Source organism: Neodiprion pinetum, chromosome 1 (assembly GCF_021155775.2).
Source record: "Neodiprion pinetum isolate iyNeoPine1 chromosome 1, iyNeoPine1.2, whole genome shotgun sequence".
Lineage (NCBI taxonomy): Eukaryota > Metazoa > Arthropoda > Insecta > Hymenoptera > Diprionidae > Neodiprion > Neodiprion pinetum.
In genome coordinates, this window is record NC_060232.1 from 12,782,388 (window position 1) to 12,798,698 (window position 16,311).

Below are 16,311 nucleotides of genomic sequence, written 5' to 3' on the forward strand. Positions count from 1 at the left end.
GACAAACCTTTTTTATTTCTCGAATATGTTATACCAATTTTTACCAGAATACCAGCACCGTGGTAAAGTGCAAGACTTACTTTTTTCGATATTTGTGAAACTGCGTTTCAACTTAAGCTAGGTAACGTTTCATGCAAGCAATAGATACCGCACGATGTGTAAAGGCAAAACTCACGTGAAGAACTTCCAGCATGGATACGGCATCTGCTGAGAGACTGTTTGCCATTCTAGTTCAGTCTGTGTTTTGGCTTTTATGAGTGCACGATCGATCGAGTCTTGCAATTGGATGAAACCTCTTAGGTAGCGCAAATTTTCGATAAAACTGCTGTCCGGTCCTGGAGTCCAAAATTGATTCTTCAACCTCGAAGTTGAGGGTACAGAGTCAACATCCATACGAATTTTGTAAGTTATGTTTTCCGGCAGTTCTTCCACATAAGATCGCTTTATTCTTACGGGACTTTCATCCATAAAAACCACACCAGCCAGAAAGTCATTGGTTTTCATGAGTCTACCAGCTTCTTCTTCCAACTCCTTTTCGCTCGCAAACCCGATCACACGATCGGTCAAAACGCAGTCCATTAGTCTGTTCAGCATTTGTACAATTTCTACTAATTTATGTGAATTCTTCATCCTCCAAGCTAACTTTCCAAGGTCAAAGTTCGCTAAATCAGTAGCAAGAGAAGGACCACTGAGCGATTTTACCGCTATTTTCATCAAATCTGATGCCAGGATCTGGTTTAAATCTGTCAAATCGTCTCCCAATTCTGTCAGATTGGCGAGAGCGCTCATACTCTTTGCAAAACTATCAATCAAGATACCAAAATTTTCAATGTAGAAAAAAGTCGAATTAACTTCCTTCATAACACTGTCGATAATCTTCGTTTGCGGCGTGTACAATATACGTCCACGTAACAAAGGCTTTACGTACGACCATACAATTTTTCCAGCACCTATTCTTGATATTTCCTTATAAGTATCCCTACAGAAATCATCTGCAATGAAAGGTTTTCGAATACTGTCAGAATTCCGTATCAAATTTTTTATCACATCCGTAAACGGGATTTTATTGAGATAACACACTTACTTGGAAGTGAAGTTAATTCGTCTTCATTGAATTCTTGCCCATTTTCGCGGATATTAGATATCACTTTGTAAAATCTACCGGTGTCCTCGACAACTGGTTGACCACACAACATTTCACCAGTATCGGACAGAAACTTTCCAACTAATGTGAAAAAAAGTGTTAAGAATTAATTGTGACTGTAGATACATATTACACATATATATATATACATGTGCGTAAATTTTTGTTTCTTACAACTTATTTTTTCGCTAGGTGAAAAAGATTCTGTTTCATTAGCAACCAAATAGTCGGCTGAAAATTGGTCAGACATGTTAGTGACAGCATCCTTCAGAAGCGGTACCAACTTGGCGGCGAACCCCAAGTTATTTATGATTTCAACTCCTTCTTTTTCATTCAAATTTGCGTTCGATAAAATATTTTTTACACTGGCACTCATAATCTAGAATTTCAGTACACGAAAATCATTAAATCATTAATGCAACCATGCCAACAATCTGAACGTCTGTATCACATTCAACTCACATCTTTGAAAAGGGTCCCAAATTTCAGCTTTTTGATTAAACTAATAGTTATAGATTGGATCTGTTCACTGCTGAGTTGACATAAAGAGGCGCTGATTTCTTCTATCATGGTCTCATCGCCCTTGAACTCTATTATTTCTCCAAGTTTTTCCGGTGAACAAATTGTGTCCGTCAAGCTAACGGCTTGACGTTCCTTTGAGTATACAGACAGCATGTTTACTTTTCCTCCGCTCAATGCCTTAGTCACATCACCGGGTAATGCCAAGGTTTTTGTTAGGTATGATCGCAGATTGGGCCAGTTGGGGAACATTTCTTTGATAGCATCTGAACAGCAGAAAACGAAATGTCACTCAGAGTGGTAATTATATATTCAGGTGTGAGACAAAGTAACAGCATTCAGATTTTTAAATCTCAAAGATACGCCTACATTTTGTATTGAGTAGTCCGAGATTTTTGAATATTTCCATGGATTCCAGCGTGCTCAATACAGTACGCAAGTCATCTTTGACTATCGGATCGCTAATGAATGGTTCCGTGTGGTCCAGAAGTTCGTTGAAACTATAGACGAAAAAAAAAAAAAAAATGATGAAACAAGCAAGTGAAAATAAGTTACTCCATAATATTTTGACGCACCCATCAAAAAATTTATCGATCGTTTCTTCTCTCAGCAATTGAATGACTTCTTCAAGTGAGTCGGAAGCTTGCGACAAATCTTTGCTGAAATCCATTCCACTGGCAACATCCAACAGATGCCCGGCTTCGGCAGCAATCATTTCCAAGTTTTTCAGTATATCCTTAAGCCAATATAATTGCGTTGTAGCTTCATATCGCCATATAGCTATTTTTCCTTGTATTTTTCTTGAATTTAAACTTTTGGCTAGTTGTTGAGAAACATCGCTAGTGGATGGAATGTCGAAAGAAGTATTTGAGTATTGTAGAAAATATTTTGCTTGTTTGGAAACAAGAATTTCGTACAACTTTTTTTCGTTATGAACAATATCTGTCGTCAGCTGAAAAATTAAATACACGATTCATTAGAACGTATACCTTGACAATAAGTCAAGCTACATATAGGATAGTATTATTATAATTATTACCATATTCACATTGATTAAAGCACCGTGTAGTAATTCGTCCACTTCGTTAACATCTGATTCTAGTACAGTATCAACTACTGGTAACCAGATCAGCGTGGTTTTTTCCGCCATTTTTCCTAATTCTGATAATTTCTTATGAGTATAAGCAGTATCCAAAAGGTATACATTCTCATATATTAAAGTCAACAATATACGGAACACATTGACATATCTGCAAAATGATCGTTCAACTGTTAGAGAAAGCTCTTTAAACGAAGCATGAGTGTTTTTAGAATCACATATGTGGCAATGACATATGATAATGTTTCGAACAAAAGAACTTACGTTGTTGGTTTTGAGACACGGGAACCGTCAAATTTGTGGTTAACGCAAGAATACATCACCGAATTATTCACCTTGGAAAATCTGAACGCTATTTCTGCTAAGTAGTGTAACGTATTGTTCAACTCCGCCGAAAAAGCTGGGACTGAACTAGTCTCCGTAACATCATCAAGTCTGATATCCTGAATTTTAAGTACGATTTTTATAATGTACACTGTATTACTAAAGACATGTATAACGTGCATGGGGATTCAGAAGAAAAGTAGAATACACCAATACGGAACATCCATCTCTATTGAACATGCCTAGGACATTCATGATAGACATGCAATACCTCTATTAGACATCAATTCCAATGACGTCTATCAATCAAAATGACGTACACTGGAGCTCTATAAGAGGTCCAAACGTTTGCTTGCTCTACATCTTATAGCAGAATTTGAATAAGGGTTCACATGGATCATTATCGGAGATATCATCGATTTTGTAGAAAAGAAATTAATTTATACAATTGACGTTACTTTTATATCATCAACTCTTGTGTACGTATTATAAAAATACTACAAATTATCATGTGCACATTTTCTTCTGCCCCGGACAAAAAGTCCGAGGCGTAGGTAACAGATTCGGCACTCAAGGACGGACACTTGGTGGTGGATAATGGACAAAATTGTAAATAGACATAAGGGCTGAATTCATTTTTGTGGCGAGTGTTCCGCGTGGGCATTATTTTCCTCTCTTTTTATGCACTTTATACATATATAGTGAAAATCGAAATTTTTGGATTCATTTTTATTTCAAATGTTTTAAATTAATTGCAGTTTTAAAACAAGTGTCCAGAAACCGCAGAAGGATGTCAGTTTTAATCAGACATTCTATTCGATTTGCACGTATATTTTTCAGCCATGCGTAACAAAATATTGACTTTTCATATAATTAGTGCGTGTGAATTGGTTTACCTTGTTTAATATCCCCTTGGTTTGGATTTGGTTTACCTTGTTCAATATTCCCTTCCAGTTTAGTTTGTCAAACAAAATGACACGTATTTTTGCGAAATCCAATTCCTCGGCCAAGCAAATAAGTGTTGCATAAGTTTCGTGTTGCGATAATTGTGTATTCAAAGTATGTAACAAATTTGTTGCGCTACCACACCATGAACAACGGCTGAAACGTACAGTGTATATGGTAGTTAAACGGCGCGAGGCTTACATCAAACTTGCAATTCATGCCGATACGAAAAGTCACAAGAACTCACCCAGCGGGACCTAGTTCAATTTCTAACATGCTTTCAAGGAACGCTGATATTTGACGGGCAGTCATGTTAACCAGGCTTTGTGGGTCCTGGAATAGTGCAAGAGTAGCAAGCGTCGAAACATTATGGAAAAAAACATTTTCCATATTAAATGCGATGACTTATTCATTTCTAATGTTGACGATACATTCAACTTCATTCGATTGGATGATATTACTTTTATTATTATAATAGGAATATTCTCAATCACAAGTGCTATCTATCGGAAAGTTTGAAAATTAGGTGCTGATAGTCAGTGTGTGCAAATATTTTTTGCCAAACCTTATCCTGATCATTCGGCAATTGTATGGAAAAGTTCAATCAATTGAAAGAAAATTTTTGAAAACGTAAACTGATGAAGAGATATATCAGTTTGACTATATCGTGCAACTTGGAAATGAAATTCAACTGAGAACATTTAAAATTTCATTACCATCGATTCATATTCAGTCAAAAAATCCTTAAAGTTCCCAGCCATAAATGATGTCCAGTAGGCCGGTAACCTGAAATCTTTAAATCCTTCAGCCATTGTTTTAATAATCAGCGATTGCAGTTGTTTTATATGGTTCAGTATAAGGGTCTCAGATCTTCCGAAGGTCAGGTTTGATTCGTTGCGATTGAAGAATAAAGAAGTTGGGATGCTCTGAAATTTGATCAATAAAAATATTAAAAATAGTCGACTGTTTTATATTGTTCTACTAGCTTCTTAGCAGTAAAATATAACAGAACATCTGAATTCAAGCGGCAAGCTGCTGCCCCCTCCGCTTGTCCAAAAAAATTTGGACTATTACTCTTTTTATGTACTTCTTTTCAATTCGGTATGAATCGCACAGATATTACGTGAAATCTGTTCCTCAGGGAAATGGAACAGTTGGGAAAATTTGATGGTGCACATCCCATAATTTGCACATAAATTAACACTGACTGTTTGGAAGATGTTGTTTTACCATTTTGTAACATCCCAACCATTACTCGAAACGGTTTTGGCATTGAATATAATACACGTAATTCCAGTTAAAAATGGATTTCCCTAGAAATAAAAACCTCATGATCTGTATAAATAGGTAATAAGGGACCATTCAACAAATGCCTTCTCTTTGGAACTGAGGGGTTTTGGGTAGCGTGATTTTCTTTTGATTGTTCGCAACCCAGGGCTGAATTTTTTCGAGTTGGATCTAATAATGTGACATTTGATATTATACTATTGGGCAAGTTTTGTCAGATTTTTTCCTTTCATATTTTAGTTATTGAGAGAAAACTAATTTAGATATATTTTTTACTTTTTTTATCTAAAACAAAGTTGAAACAGATACAACAGGTTGAAAAAAGGCACAGTATGACATCATCCATGCTAGAATACATATGGGGCATTCCACGCTAACTCGACCAGGGTTTGATCCTCGATCTCTTGGATTTGGTCCACGATTTTTTAAATTGGAGTTTCAATTCTAAAAAGCTCATTTTTTCCAAGGTTTCAATTGTTATAAGAAAGTTCATTTGAAGATCACGTGCGAGGACGTGTCATATAATATTGCATGATTCATCTTACTAAACCTTGATTGAGAGATTAAATGTTTAGAAATGTTGTATATTTGGCTTCTCAAAAAAATGTTATATCCACGTTATATTCTAGATTTTGTTTTAAAGTATTTCGAACAGCTTGTCTGGGATGATTCTGCTTTATTTTATAGCAAACGTAATTATCATTGCAAAATTGAGTGTCTCAATAACTTACAGCATCAATTGGAATAATGTCCCTTGCATCATAGTTACGAAGTTGCTGACATAAATGAGAAAAGCTACCAAGAAGTCCCTTTCTCCGCATATACTTTGGCTCTATCAAGTACTTGTTGACTTCACAAAATTTTACTTTCCCCATCACCAGTGCGGTAACATCGGAAGTTTGTATTTCCTTATTGAAGAATGTGTGCACGACCGATAACATCAAGTTAGGCATATCCTCAGCCATCGACAATGTCACTTTCATCACAGGTTTACTCTCGTAAACAGCACGTAACTTTGACCATATATCTCCTCCGAAGAATAAATCAAATGACAGGCTTAAACTCTGAATTATGTAGTCAAAGCCATTTAGATTTTGAGCAATTTGAGGAATTTTGTAATCATCCGAAATAGAGTCGTGCCTATCATTACTGAGTTTTTCAATGTTCATCTTGTCGAAATAATAATGCAACCAAGATCGTTCCGTGTCTTGGATTATCGACCAGGTATCATTGTCAAGGCCCTTCCATATCGTAATATTAAATATATTCGATTTGAAAGTAAGATCTGGCTGCGATTTCGATAAATTTGAAAAAGCTTCGACCGCATCGGCTAAATATTCCGAGAGTGATAATTCTCTTTGTACTTTAGAACGCGGACCATACATTAAATCCTGAAAGAAATATTTATGTGATTATGCATTTTCCTGACTATCCAAATTTCAAAGTAAAACGGCAATACAAATATATTACATAGAATTCTTGGCTTGTTGCACTTTTCAGCAGTTGGTGCGGGTCAAACGAACACACTCTTTTCAAAAAATTAATTTTCTCAGTATTATTCCAGAATCCTGTACCAAAGTGTCGATCGCACATGTTATGTTGTAGATCACGAATCAACATTGGTTGAGCAAGCGTTGGGTCGAACCTAGCAATAGTTGCAGCAAGTGAGATCGATTCTGAGGGATGTGCTTCAAGAATTTTCAACAACTGCCGGACATCGCCATCTTCCACCAAATCCCAAAGGTAGAATTTACCACTTGGCACTTTCTTAATTCCGATCTTCTGGAGTGATCCCGCAACGTGTCTCAATAGTTCGGCAATAAACTCTACAGCAACATCAAGGGTATTCTCAGAGTCAACGTATCTAATCTGGACAAAGATATTTATATTAGTGATAAAGTTATGCGAGTAGAAACCCAAATTAATCAACACGGTATATGAGAATAGTGTATTGTGTTACAAGTACGAAAAGTTTGCGATTTCCGATGAGTGTGAAGATTGTAATCATAAGAGTCAGACATCGCCCATTCACGCATGTGACACACGCTATTTTTCCCAATATCTGTGAAGGAAAGTTCGATTGAAGAAACAACTCAAGTACCACTGACAGTCCGAAAAATTGGCGTTAGGTAATTTATATTCAATGACAGAATCTATGAAATTGATTTAGTCGGGAGTGCGCATGCGCCAAAAAGCCCTAGTGTGTAAAATCGAGCACTACAGGTATAGGCATGCGCCAAAGTCGTGGTACCACACTTTTTGGAAATGGCGCACCTTAAGCACGCTCCACAGGCTTCAAAAATCGAACTTTCCGAGGAGGTGTTGGAACAACATACGTTTTTCAACTCACCTGCTGGGGAGTACGATGTGCTTTTAGGTCATGTGTTAATTTTTTACCAACGGCATCCCAGTACTCTGAAGTAAACGGTGACTTGATCTTCAACCCATTAGTTACGGCATTTTTCACGGCTCTACCAAATTCATACATTCTGAGGATGGTCCTTCCAGCGTAGAGTGGGTAGTCCTTTACTGGCATTGTACGGACTATTCCTTCGTTCAAAAGAAGATCGGTAAATGCATTGAAGTTTATTGGATCCAAATCACAAGTGCCATTTTTCAGTCTGGTGTAGTCATCCGGAGAAATCTCTTGCCTAAACTCGGCAAACCAATGAAACACATCTGCACAAGTTGGACCACCATACGGATTTTTTGAAATTGACGAAATTTTCTTCATTATGGATGAACTAGAAAGACCGGTGATAAAGGTCGCTGTGAGATCCGGGAGATGTGAGTATGCAATTTTAATGGGACTCTTATCGGTGAATCCAAGTATAGAGAAAGCATCTGTCTTTGGTCCTAAAAAATATTATTGACACATTATATCACGGGTTTTTTCAGACATAATGCTGAAGCAGTATTTTTTCTGTACATGCACGAAAACGCCCATTTTTCTCTCTGTTTTGACGGACCAATGTCTCATTTCGTCTTCTTGAAAGTCTTTGCTCCCTAAAACTCTTTACTCCCTGAAAGTCTTTTCTCGAATTTTGAGAATTGTGTAACGTGACGCGTGAAGTTTTTGCAGAAAATAATGACAAGTGACGAATCTTAGCATGACGAGGAGTTCGTACTGCCACATATTCTGGCATCAGCTAAGCAATTGACGATTCTGCGCTACTCAAAAAATCAAAGAATAAACATACCGCCGCTTATGGTAACCTTTTAGCCTGGCAAAAAAACAGGGCATGCCTTTGTTCAGCGAACCTGTGTTTCAAATCTATTTTGAAAATTCGTCCAAGCATTTAACACCTTCGACCTTGTGGTCTATCTATTCAATGCTAAGAACCACAATCGACGTTAATAAAGGCATCGATATAACTAAATACATGGAACTGCTTCTTTTTGTAAAATAAAAAACAAGAGGCTTGGATTTCAAAGTGAGAAGTCCCAAATTTCGACTTCTGAGGAAATGGATAACTTCCTGCACGAAGCTCCAGACTATAAATATTCGTGAGGTGAGGCATTTTTTTTGTAAAAATTCCTTCCTATGCTAGTTTACTCACAACTAGAATGCCCATGGCGAATACGCACGAGCGTATTTACGTCACAGCAGCGATTAGAAAGCATAGCTGTTCTTGAAATTCACAATGAACTTGCTAACTAATTGATCTGCACCTGATCTGAAATGAATTTATTGTAAAAAAAAATAACATGCGCCGTAGGTACTACTTTCCAACTGTTGGAGCGAATAAGACAAAATCATGAAAATCAAAAAAAAAAAGCCAGCCTCCCCCCCCCCCCCCCCCCCCCCTTATCCTCACTAATTCCACACCCTCAGTGAAATCAAGTTGCCGACCTTGGATCTGTGACCACAAGACTTATGATCAATCGTCAATGAACCATCGGTCAGGAAAATGCACTTATCAACCCAATTTAAATTTGCCAGAAGCAAAAGCTTACACTGAGCATACTTTTCACCGAACATCAGCGACAGTACTTGTCGATGTTGGTGCAGACTTATTAGCCATTAAGCGGTAAGGTGGCTGGAAGTATGATCGTGTTGCAGAAGACTACATCGAGGATTCGATCAGTAATAAATCCAGGAGACTGAATCAATTAACAGAAGTGATAAATTTTAAACCATTCTCCACAACAGCTTCGGAGTCCGGAAATCTGTCACGAAATAAAAATAAAAAATATCAGGAGCAAGCGAATTTTGATGAATTGTTATCGAAGAACTTAGCGTCTTCAACGGTAGGAAATGAGAATATCGACGTACAAGGGACAAAAAGTTTGACTCAGATTCATTATCATTTTAATACAGCCTTAATTAGGTCAATCGCATTCGATAAAAGAAAAATTGACTTTTTTTGAGAAAGTGATATTATTTTCTCAGTGATACTTCCATAAAAATAAGAATTTAATGATTAAAATTTGAAAGGTAAAATCGTAAATCAACATTCCAGTAAAAGTTATAAGAATTCTAATTTTCCCACTGATATTTCTACGAAGGTGATGTACATTTTTTGTGTGCTACATACACCACTTTTGAACACGTGATTCCATTCTAATGAAGAAGCAATGATGCTATAACATTAATGAGGGCAACGTGATATATGATCGTTCACGTAACCAAAGAAAAAGTGTTTTGATTGAAATTCGTGACATGTTATAGTTCTGTCTGATGAATAAAATATGAAATTATATTAGTGTGGTAAATCAAATCCCAATTATCATTTTTTCATCATGAATTATTTTTTATTGTATTTTTTGGGACTTCGCTAACCAAACCCCCTACCAGGTTTCCGCCCCTTGAACCCAGCATGAATCCGCCGCTGGATCCAGTTGCAGTACTTCAATAAACGTTCGTACCATTTCTACTAAGGCAAAATCCTAATATTCGATTCATTCTTTCTACAGCCAAAATTGGCCTTCGTGCGTGTACAAAAAAATAAAAAATCGTCTCAACCTGTGGGAGAAATAAATTATAAATGAACACATCATACGAACCTTTGTTTAGAATATCCGACGCAACGGTTAGAATTTGATAAATTACATGACTTCCATATTTGGCAAGAACACTGAACCTGGTTGGAATATCCACATCATGTTTCGTATTCTGAATTTCATCGGTTGACCAAGTTGAGTAATTGTTTCTACTCACTAGGTCGTTTAATTTGTTATCGAGACTCGTTACGACGTTACTGCAGGTATATAAACGTTAAAATCAAAAATGTTGTTACAATTAATATCGTGAGCTTATCGGACAGTTAGAGTCGATTAAGGATGCTTACGAATTTGTATTGTTTTATAAAAAATCATAAGCATTAAAAACGAAATTAGGAGAGTACAATAAAATTAGAAAAACTGGTATACCCAGCACAATGGTATTATAATTAAATATTTTTCTAAATCACAGATCACTCAAACGGCACAAAAGAAGAACAATTACATGCAGTAGGTCACGCACAGTTATCGGTTCAACTTGGGTAATCAGAATCGACTTGACATGCTAGACGTGTATTTAACTAATACTTAAGGGTAAACTCACTTCCAATCGGTCAAGTCCGTAAATTTACTTTTAACGAATCTTATGGCATGTTTGAAAACGTTTTGGACATCATTGAAAGAGATTTTTGGTTCGTCTAAAATAATGCTCGATTCCCAGGATAACTTGGTAAGATTTGCAACAAGGCGTCTGAATTTTTTGTAACCTCCAGTCCAATCGAACGGTGTCTCATAATTACGATCTCCGTTCTGAAGAACAGAGTGATAGGACAAAGGTGAGTACATTTTGAAGTTTCTTTGAAAGTTAGACACTGATAGGAATGTTAATACTTACGGTGTGTATATCAAACAACTGTTTCCATTCATTGATGAAAAATCCAGGGTTACAAGCTATTCTCTCAATTTGTCTGATAATCTTACGAGTTCCATTGCGAACGTCTAGAATTTCACCAACGCTTTGTTTTTTTAAACAAGGCCAGTCTGTTTCGTGAGTTTTGTACTCAATGATTGCGGAAAGCTAAACAAAAAGAGGTTTAATATGAATATTACAAAACCGAAATTCGAAGAAGCAAACAATGACTTCAACGAGCGAAAAAGGGCGGTGATTGATTATAATAAAAAAAAGTGCTTAGTATCGTAACGATCCATACGTATACTCTCGTACGATCCGTGCTCTTTTTATGTGTTACCTCTTTCCTTTGTACTCTGGGGTTACCACCCCTGTGCAATGAAAATTCGTTCTATTCTTTTCTACTCTATATATGTTTGTGACTATAACGATGTATGTGTACTCAGGGGTATAAGGGTTTATCTCGGCTTGATTGTTAATAAATAAGTATATAACCACAGTACCGCAAGACCGGTCACAGGTCAACGGACAGCTGAGGTGAATAGATAGTTGGAGCACGGACGGAGAAAGGTGCAAAAGTGACAATGAGCTGGAATAAAAGATATGGGTACGAAAATTAAGGAAACTGCTGTATATCCTCAATAAATCTTGCACCTAAACTACGGATCAGTGAAGGCATGATGATTCCTGTCTCATAATTATCAGAGACCCCGTTATGTCATTTACAAAGATTCATATAATTCGCTCCGAATCTGAATGACGGAATCATCACACCTCTCTCAAAGACTCAGCATTTCATATTATTTTCACATTATCTGCAATACCTAATATTATTATGCCCGCTTTTGGCATGCGAATCGATCATTTACTGTTATAATAATTGTATGTTTAATAGGGTAGTTTTTAATATGGTTATTTTTGAATTTTTATCTGCCCAGGGGCTTAACCGCCTTCAGATTAATTTTAAAAAATTCCATGAATATTTGAGCTCTCTACATCAACTGTAAGATAGTCTGCTTCGTGATAAAAGTATTTTATGGAAATAACATGGGGGAATTGTTTTTTTTTTTTTTTTTTTTGTTCTTTTAAATTTTATAAGTCGTTAATGAACATACCGAAAATAATGGAGAATACATATTTTTTGAGAGAATTGAGCGCTCTATAAAAATGCTTTGATGCATAAAATTCGTTAATGAAAGCGTTCATACGTTAATTAACGAATTTGATTGAACTTTGAACGCCTTCGACTTGAGCACCAATCCGCAAGTTCGGTAGCGAAAACGACCCCTGCTCCCTTGGTGCACAATATACTATTGTATTCATTCTGTTATTTTACTGCATAATTGTGTCAAGTGGTGAATATGAAAATAAAGAGAAAACACCTAAAATAGACTTACAAATTTTCGCAGTGTCCTTACAAAATAACGATGACGAGGTGTTGTGAACGAAAACAAGAAGTCTTACACGTAATGCGTGCATTATTCTGAAATACTCTGAAACTTCTATAAAGGATAAGTTAGAAATGACAAGCAGAAAATTTGGAAAAATTGTGGCGTAAATTCTCCACAAGGACAAGAGCAAAAAGAAAAGGAATGGTATTTGATTGTGAGATGGAGCTGATATCAGTCGGGAGTTACAAGATAGCCAGAGCATGTTTGAACAAGGTAAAGAAACTCGCTAGGATAAGAATGTATCAAAATAGGACTGGGGCAGAAAAAAATCTTTGAGGAAAGCGAATATGGAGATAAATGAGTGGATATAAACATACGAGAAGAAGGTAGCTTTAAAGGAAATGGATAAAGAAGTGTAGTCACAAGAAGCGAAGGTAAAAGTACGGAACTCAAGATATGATGAATGGTATAAAAAAATGAGGGGGCTGGGAATACCGAAGTGCCTGAAATCAGTGGAAGTGAAGGAAAGATGATGAGGAAAACGGGATTTATGTCCGAAAATGAAATGCAGAAACGGAAAACAAGAGAAGCTGCATAGTTTGCAATGGGGAGGTGGAGGGATGGGAACATGTGATAGAGATGCACAATAGAGTGTCCCAAAAAAACCGACTATTTTTTTTTTTTCAAAGAACATTGAAAAATCGTCAGAGTATCTCTAGAAAATGACCCTGTGAAAATATAAGCTCTTAATATTAATATTTAGAGGTGGCGATTTGATTTGGTGCTGATCCGAAATTATTAATAATTTGACAAATGATAATTTTTATTGATTTTTAACGAAAAATATTTACTTACCCAAAAAAAATCAATAAAAATTATCATTTGTCAAATTATTAATAATTTCGGATCTGCATTCCGTCAAATATATGCATATATTTATTGTTCAGTTGATGATTCTGGGTTTATAATACATATAAATTAATTTTTGTTGTATTTACGAAAAAAAAAGCATAATTTTAAACAGTCCGAAGTTTGAGGCTCGATATTTTTGAAACGGCTGGATTTACGCAAAATGTCAATCAGACCTTTTTTGTAGAGCATCAAATTTCCTATAAGACCTGATTTTGTCATACTTATGAAGCTGCTCGTTATCCCATCACAAAATTCCAAAGTTCAAAAAAAAAATTTCCCATGTTATTTAAATGGGAAATAGAAAATTACAAATCGCCACCTCTAAATATTAATATTAAGAGCTTATATTTTCACAGGGTCATTTTCTAGAGATACTCTGACGATTTTTCAATGTTCTTTGAAAAAAAAAATAGTCGGTTTTTTTGGGACACTCTAAATTGCACAATACAACAGGACTAAGCTGATAGTTGAAATGGGTTTTTTTTTCTTTTAGTTTTTTCGATCATTTCAGGGTATCAGAATCAGTATCGCGAGAAGAGCGGTGTTTTCTTTTCTTGTGTGAACTCATTGGTCTTCTGAATATGAAATTATTCGAATAGTAAACGGATTTTTAAACGTGAAATCGAGAAAAACGTGTGGAATCGCTTTGCACAACGTGAAAACAATAATAACACGACATGGAAACTGCAACGACGGCGCTCCGACGCGGTATGGCAAATCTTATTAACTAGCTCTAAACGTTGTGAAGTTACTAGACAACGTGGTCTACTGGATGTAATCTCGAAGAACGAGACTCCTAATATAATTCTGTGTTTTATCCATTAATTTTATGAAGATAATATCAGGAAAAAATATTCAAATACACCGAGAGAATAATACTTCGAAATTGTTTTACAGCAAAGTCTTGACATCTTCGACAGTGAATATCGATAAACAATATAAAAACTCCTGTTACTCACATTTTGCATTTTCAATGTTAGTAAGTCTGCGACATCATTTACGCCGTCCTTGATATTTCTCAGAACGATTTCTTCAAAAATTTCGGTTTCCGGCATTAAATTCAACCCAATTGAAGATGTCCCGTTTTTATCCATAATAATCGTAATTCGATCCTCGATAGTCTGAAAAACTTTCGAAAATGCTGTGGCCCACAACTTGATAGTTTCCCATTGTTGATGATACATAAATTCATACAGTCGACTATCAAGTATTTCGCCCAACTTACACAGGAGAGCTACACTGCAAAACAAGAACATGAATAAAGCACACCGTATCTCGATGTGTATACCCGTGTATACTTGTTACTCGATTACTGGATTTTTACTTTCTCAATTTGGCGTTTCTCATTCGAGGCGAAGGCTCTAGGCATTCTGTAATCCAGGATTCGAAATTGGATCCGAATAATCGCTTTTAGTTCTAACGTGTTCGTATTTACCTGATTTCCCAGCCATCGCGAGAAGTGATATTTTTCGTCCAAGAAGTAATGAACAGATCTTTCAGCTCTTGCCGTTCGGTAAAATTGTATTCTGGATACTTTATATGGATAATTCTATCTATATGGCTATAAATCGTTATCACTCTTTTGTTGAAATCTGTCCAATCAAAAGAATTTTGGCTCAGTGAAAAATTCGAAGTCTTCCTTTCATTTTCAGATCCATAATGTATTTTGCCTTCGATGTATTCAGAAATTTGACAAATTCGACGTTTCAAACGAGTCTCATTCGTCCCTTTTGGATAAATGATAAGGTGAGGTGGGTCAGAGACTTTGCAATAAGCATGCGTAAAGTTTGAAATTTCAAAGATATTTAAGACCTGTGAACAAAAAAAAAAAAAGAAAATAAACAGAAACAACAACATAAATATAAATATTTCGGTAATATTCATTTCGAATATCAATATCTCGTCATAACGATACCTTTGACCTATTTGCGGCAGTCAAATAAAACGCGTTGACTAGTTGGGGTACGTCTTCGTCAACTTCTTTTACCCAATCCATCGGTTCATTTTTTAAGCTTCGAACTAATGTTTCAGCCAAGTAATCCATTTTAGTGAGGCTAGGCTTAATAGTACCGAAACTTAAACTGCGCAACCCCACTTTTTTGGCAATGCTCAGGTGAATCGCAAGTCTGGAGCATACAAATTCACGTTAGAGTAAACTTTTACTTGACCAACTGCAATACTGTTTGTTGCAATTTCTAATTTCTCCTGAATAAAGCCATGAAATATATTTTTCTTAACCCTTTAACGGTCGAGCCTCTTTCCCGTTGAAAAAAAAAAAACATTTTTCTCAGATGTTTCGAATTTTTCGCAATCAAAATGTTTGAGAAATTACACTTTTTGAAAATAAAGCTTTTCAATTTTCGTGCCTAAATAAGAAGTTATTCAAATGAAATTATTTAATGGCAACTTTCTTTAGAGTGAGTTACTATTTTTTAAATTATTTCAGGATGTTTAAACTGAAATTGAATAAGATATTTTTAACAATAACTGTTTCGTCATTGTAGCGAATATACCAAAATGGCAAGCAAAGGGTTAACGCGCTAAATCATTCATACTGGGTTGACAATTGATTGAAGAGGAAAATGTAAAAAGGTTGTAAGTTACCTGAATCAAAACTTTTAACAAAGGGATAAAAAATATTTTTTCTACGCTGTATGGCACGAGAGAAACTAATAAATCAACTCGATGTTTATTTAGGGGGTATTTTATAATTACTATTCAAATGTATGATCTAGGTTCGAATGTTTATGGGACCGAACAGACAGTATGGCTAGCATATTTCCATGAAATACATATACCTATGATCCGCAACGAAAGCATATGAAGCGTAATAGAA

General features: G+C 35.9%; 1 protein-coding gene across 3 annotated transcripts in view; it reads right to left on the bottom strand.

Moving 5' to 3' along the window:
- The window catches only part of ldd (lipid droplet defective), a 58,786-nt gene that overhangs the window by 16,101 nt on the left and 26,374 nt on the right, over positions 1–16,311 (bottom strand). For all 3 annotated transcript variants that reach the window (XR_006884281.2, XM_046635228.2, XM_046635215.2), the window contains exons 11-30: positions 15,391–15,601; positions 14,911–15,287; positions 14,435–14,714; positions 11,158–11,340; positions 10,867–11,072; positions 10,326–10,519; positions 7,669–8,174; positions 6,789–7,187; positions 6,050–6,709; positions 4,748–4,957; positions 4,279–4,364; positions 3,983–4,187; positions 3,027–3,205; positions 2,703–2,913; positions 2,239–2,615; positions 2,033–2,163; positions 1,607–1,929; positions 1,319–1,523; positions 1,085–1,225; positions 176–992 (exon numbers count right to left, since the gene is read on the bottom strand). Coding sequence is in view for 2 of the 3 variants with exons in the window: in XM_046635228.2 (XP_046491184.1) it covers positions 176–992; positions 1,085–1,225; positions 1,319–1,523; positions 1,607–1,929; positions 2,033–2,163; positions 2,239–2,615; positions 2,703–2,913; positions 3,027–3,205; positions 3,983–4,187; positions 4,279–4,364; positions 4,748–4,957; positions 6,050–6,709; positions 6,789–7,187; positions 7,669–8,174; positions 10,326–10,519; positions 10,867–11,072; positions 11,158–11,340; positions 14,435–14,714; positions 14,911–15,287; positions 15,391–15,601 (5,901 nt within the window). In the remaining variant the exon portion in view is untranslated. The remainder of the gene's footprint in view (positions 1–175; positions 993–1,084; positions 1,226–1,318; positions 1,524–1,606; positions 1,930–2,032; positions 2,164–2,238; positions 2,616–2,702; positions 2,914–3,026; positions 3,206–3,982; positions 4,188–4,278; positions 4,365–4,747; positions 4,958–6,049; positions 6,710–6,788; positions 7,188–7,668; positions 8,175–10,325; positions 10,520–10,866; positions 11,073–11,157; positions 11,341–14,434; positions 14,715–14,910; positions 15,288–15,390; positions 15,602–16,311) is intronic.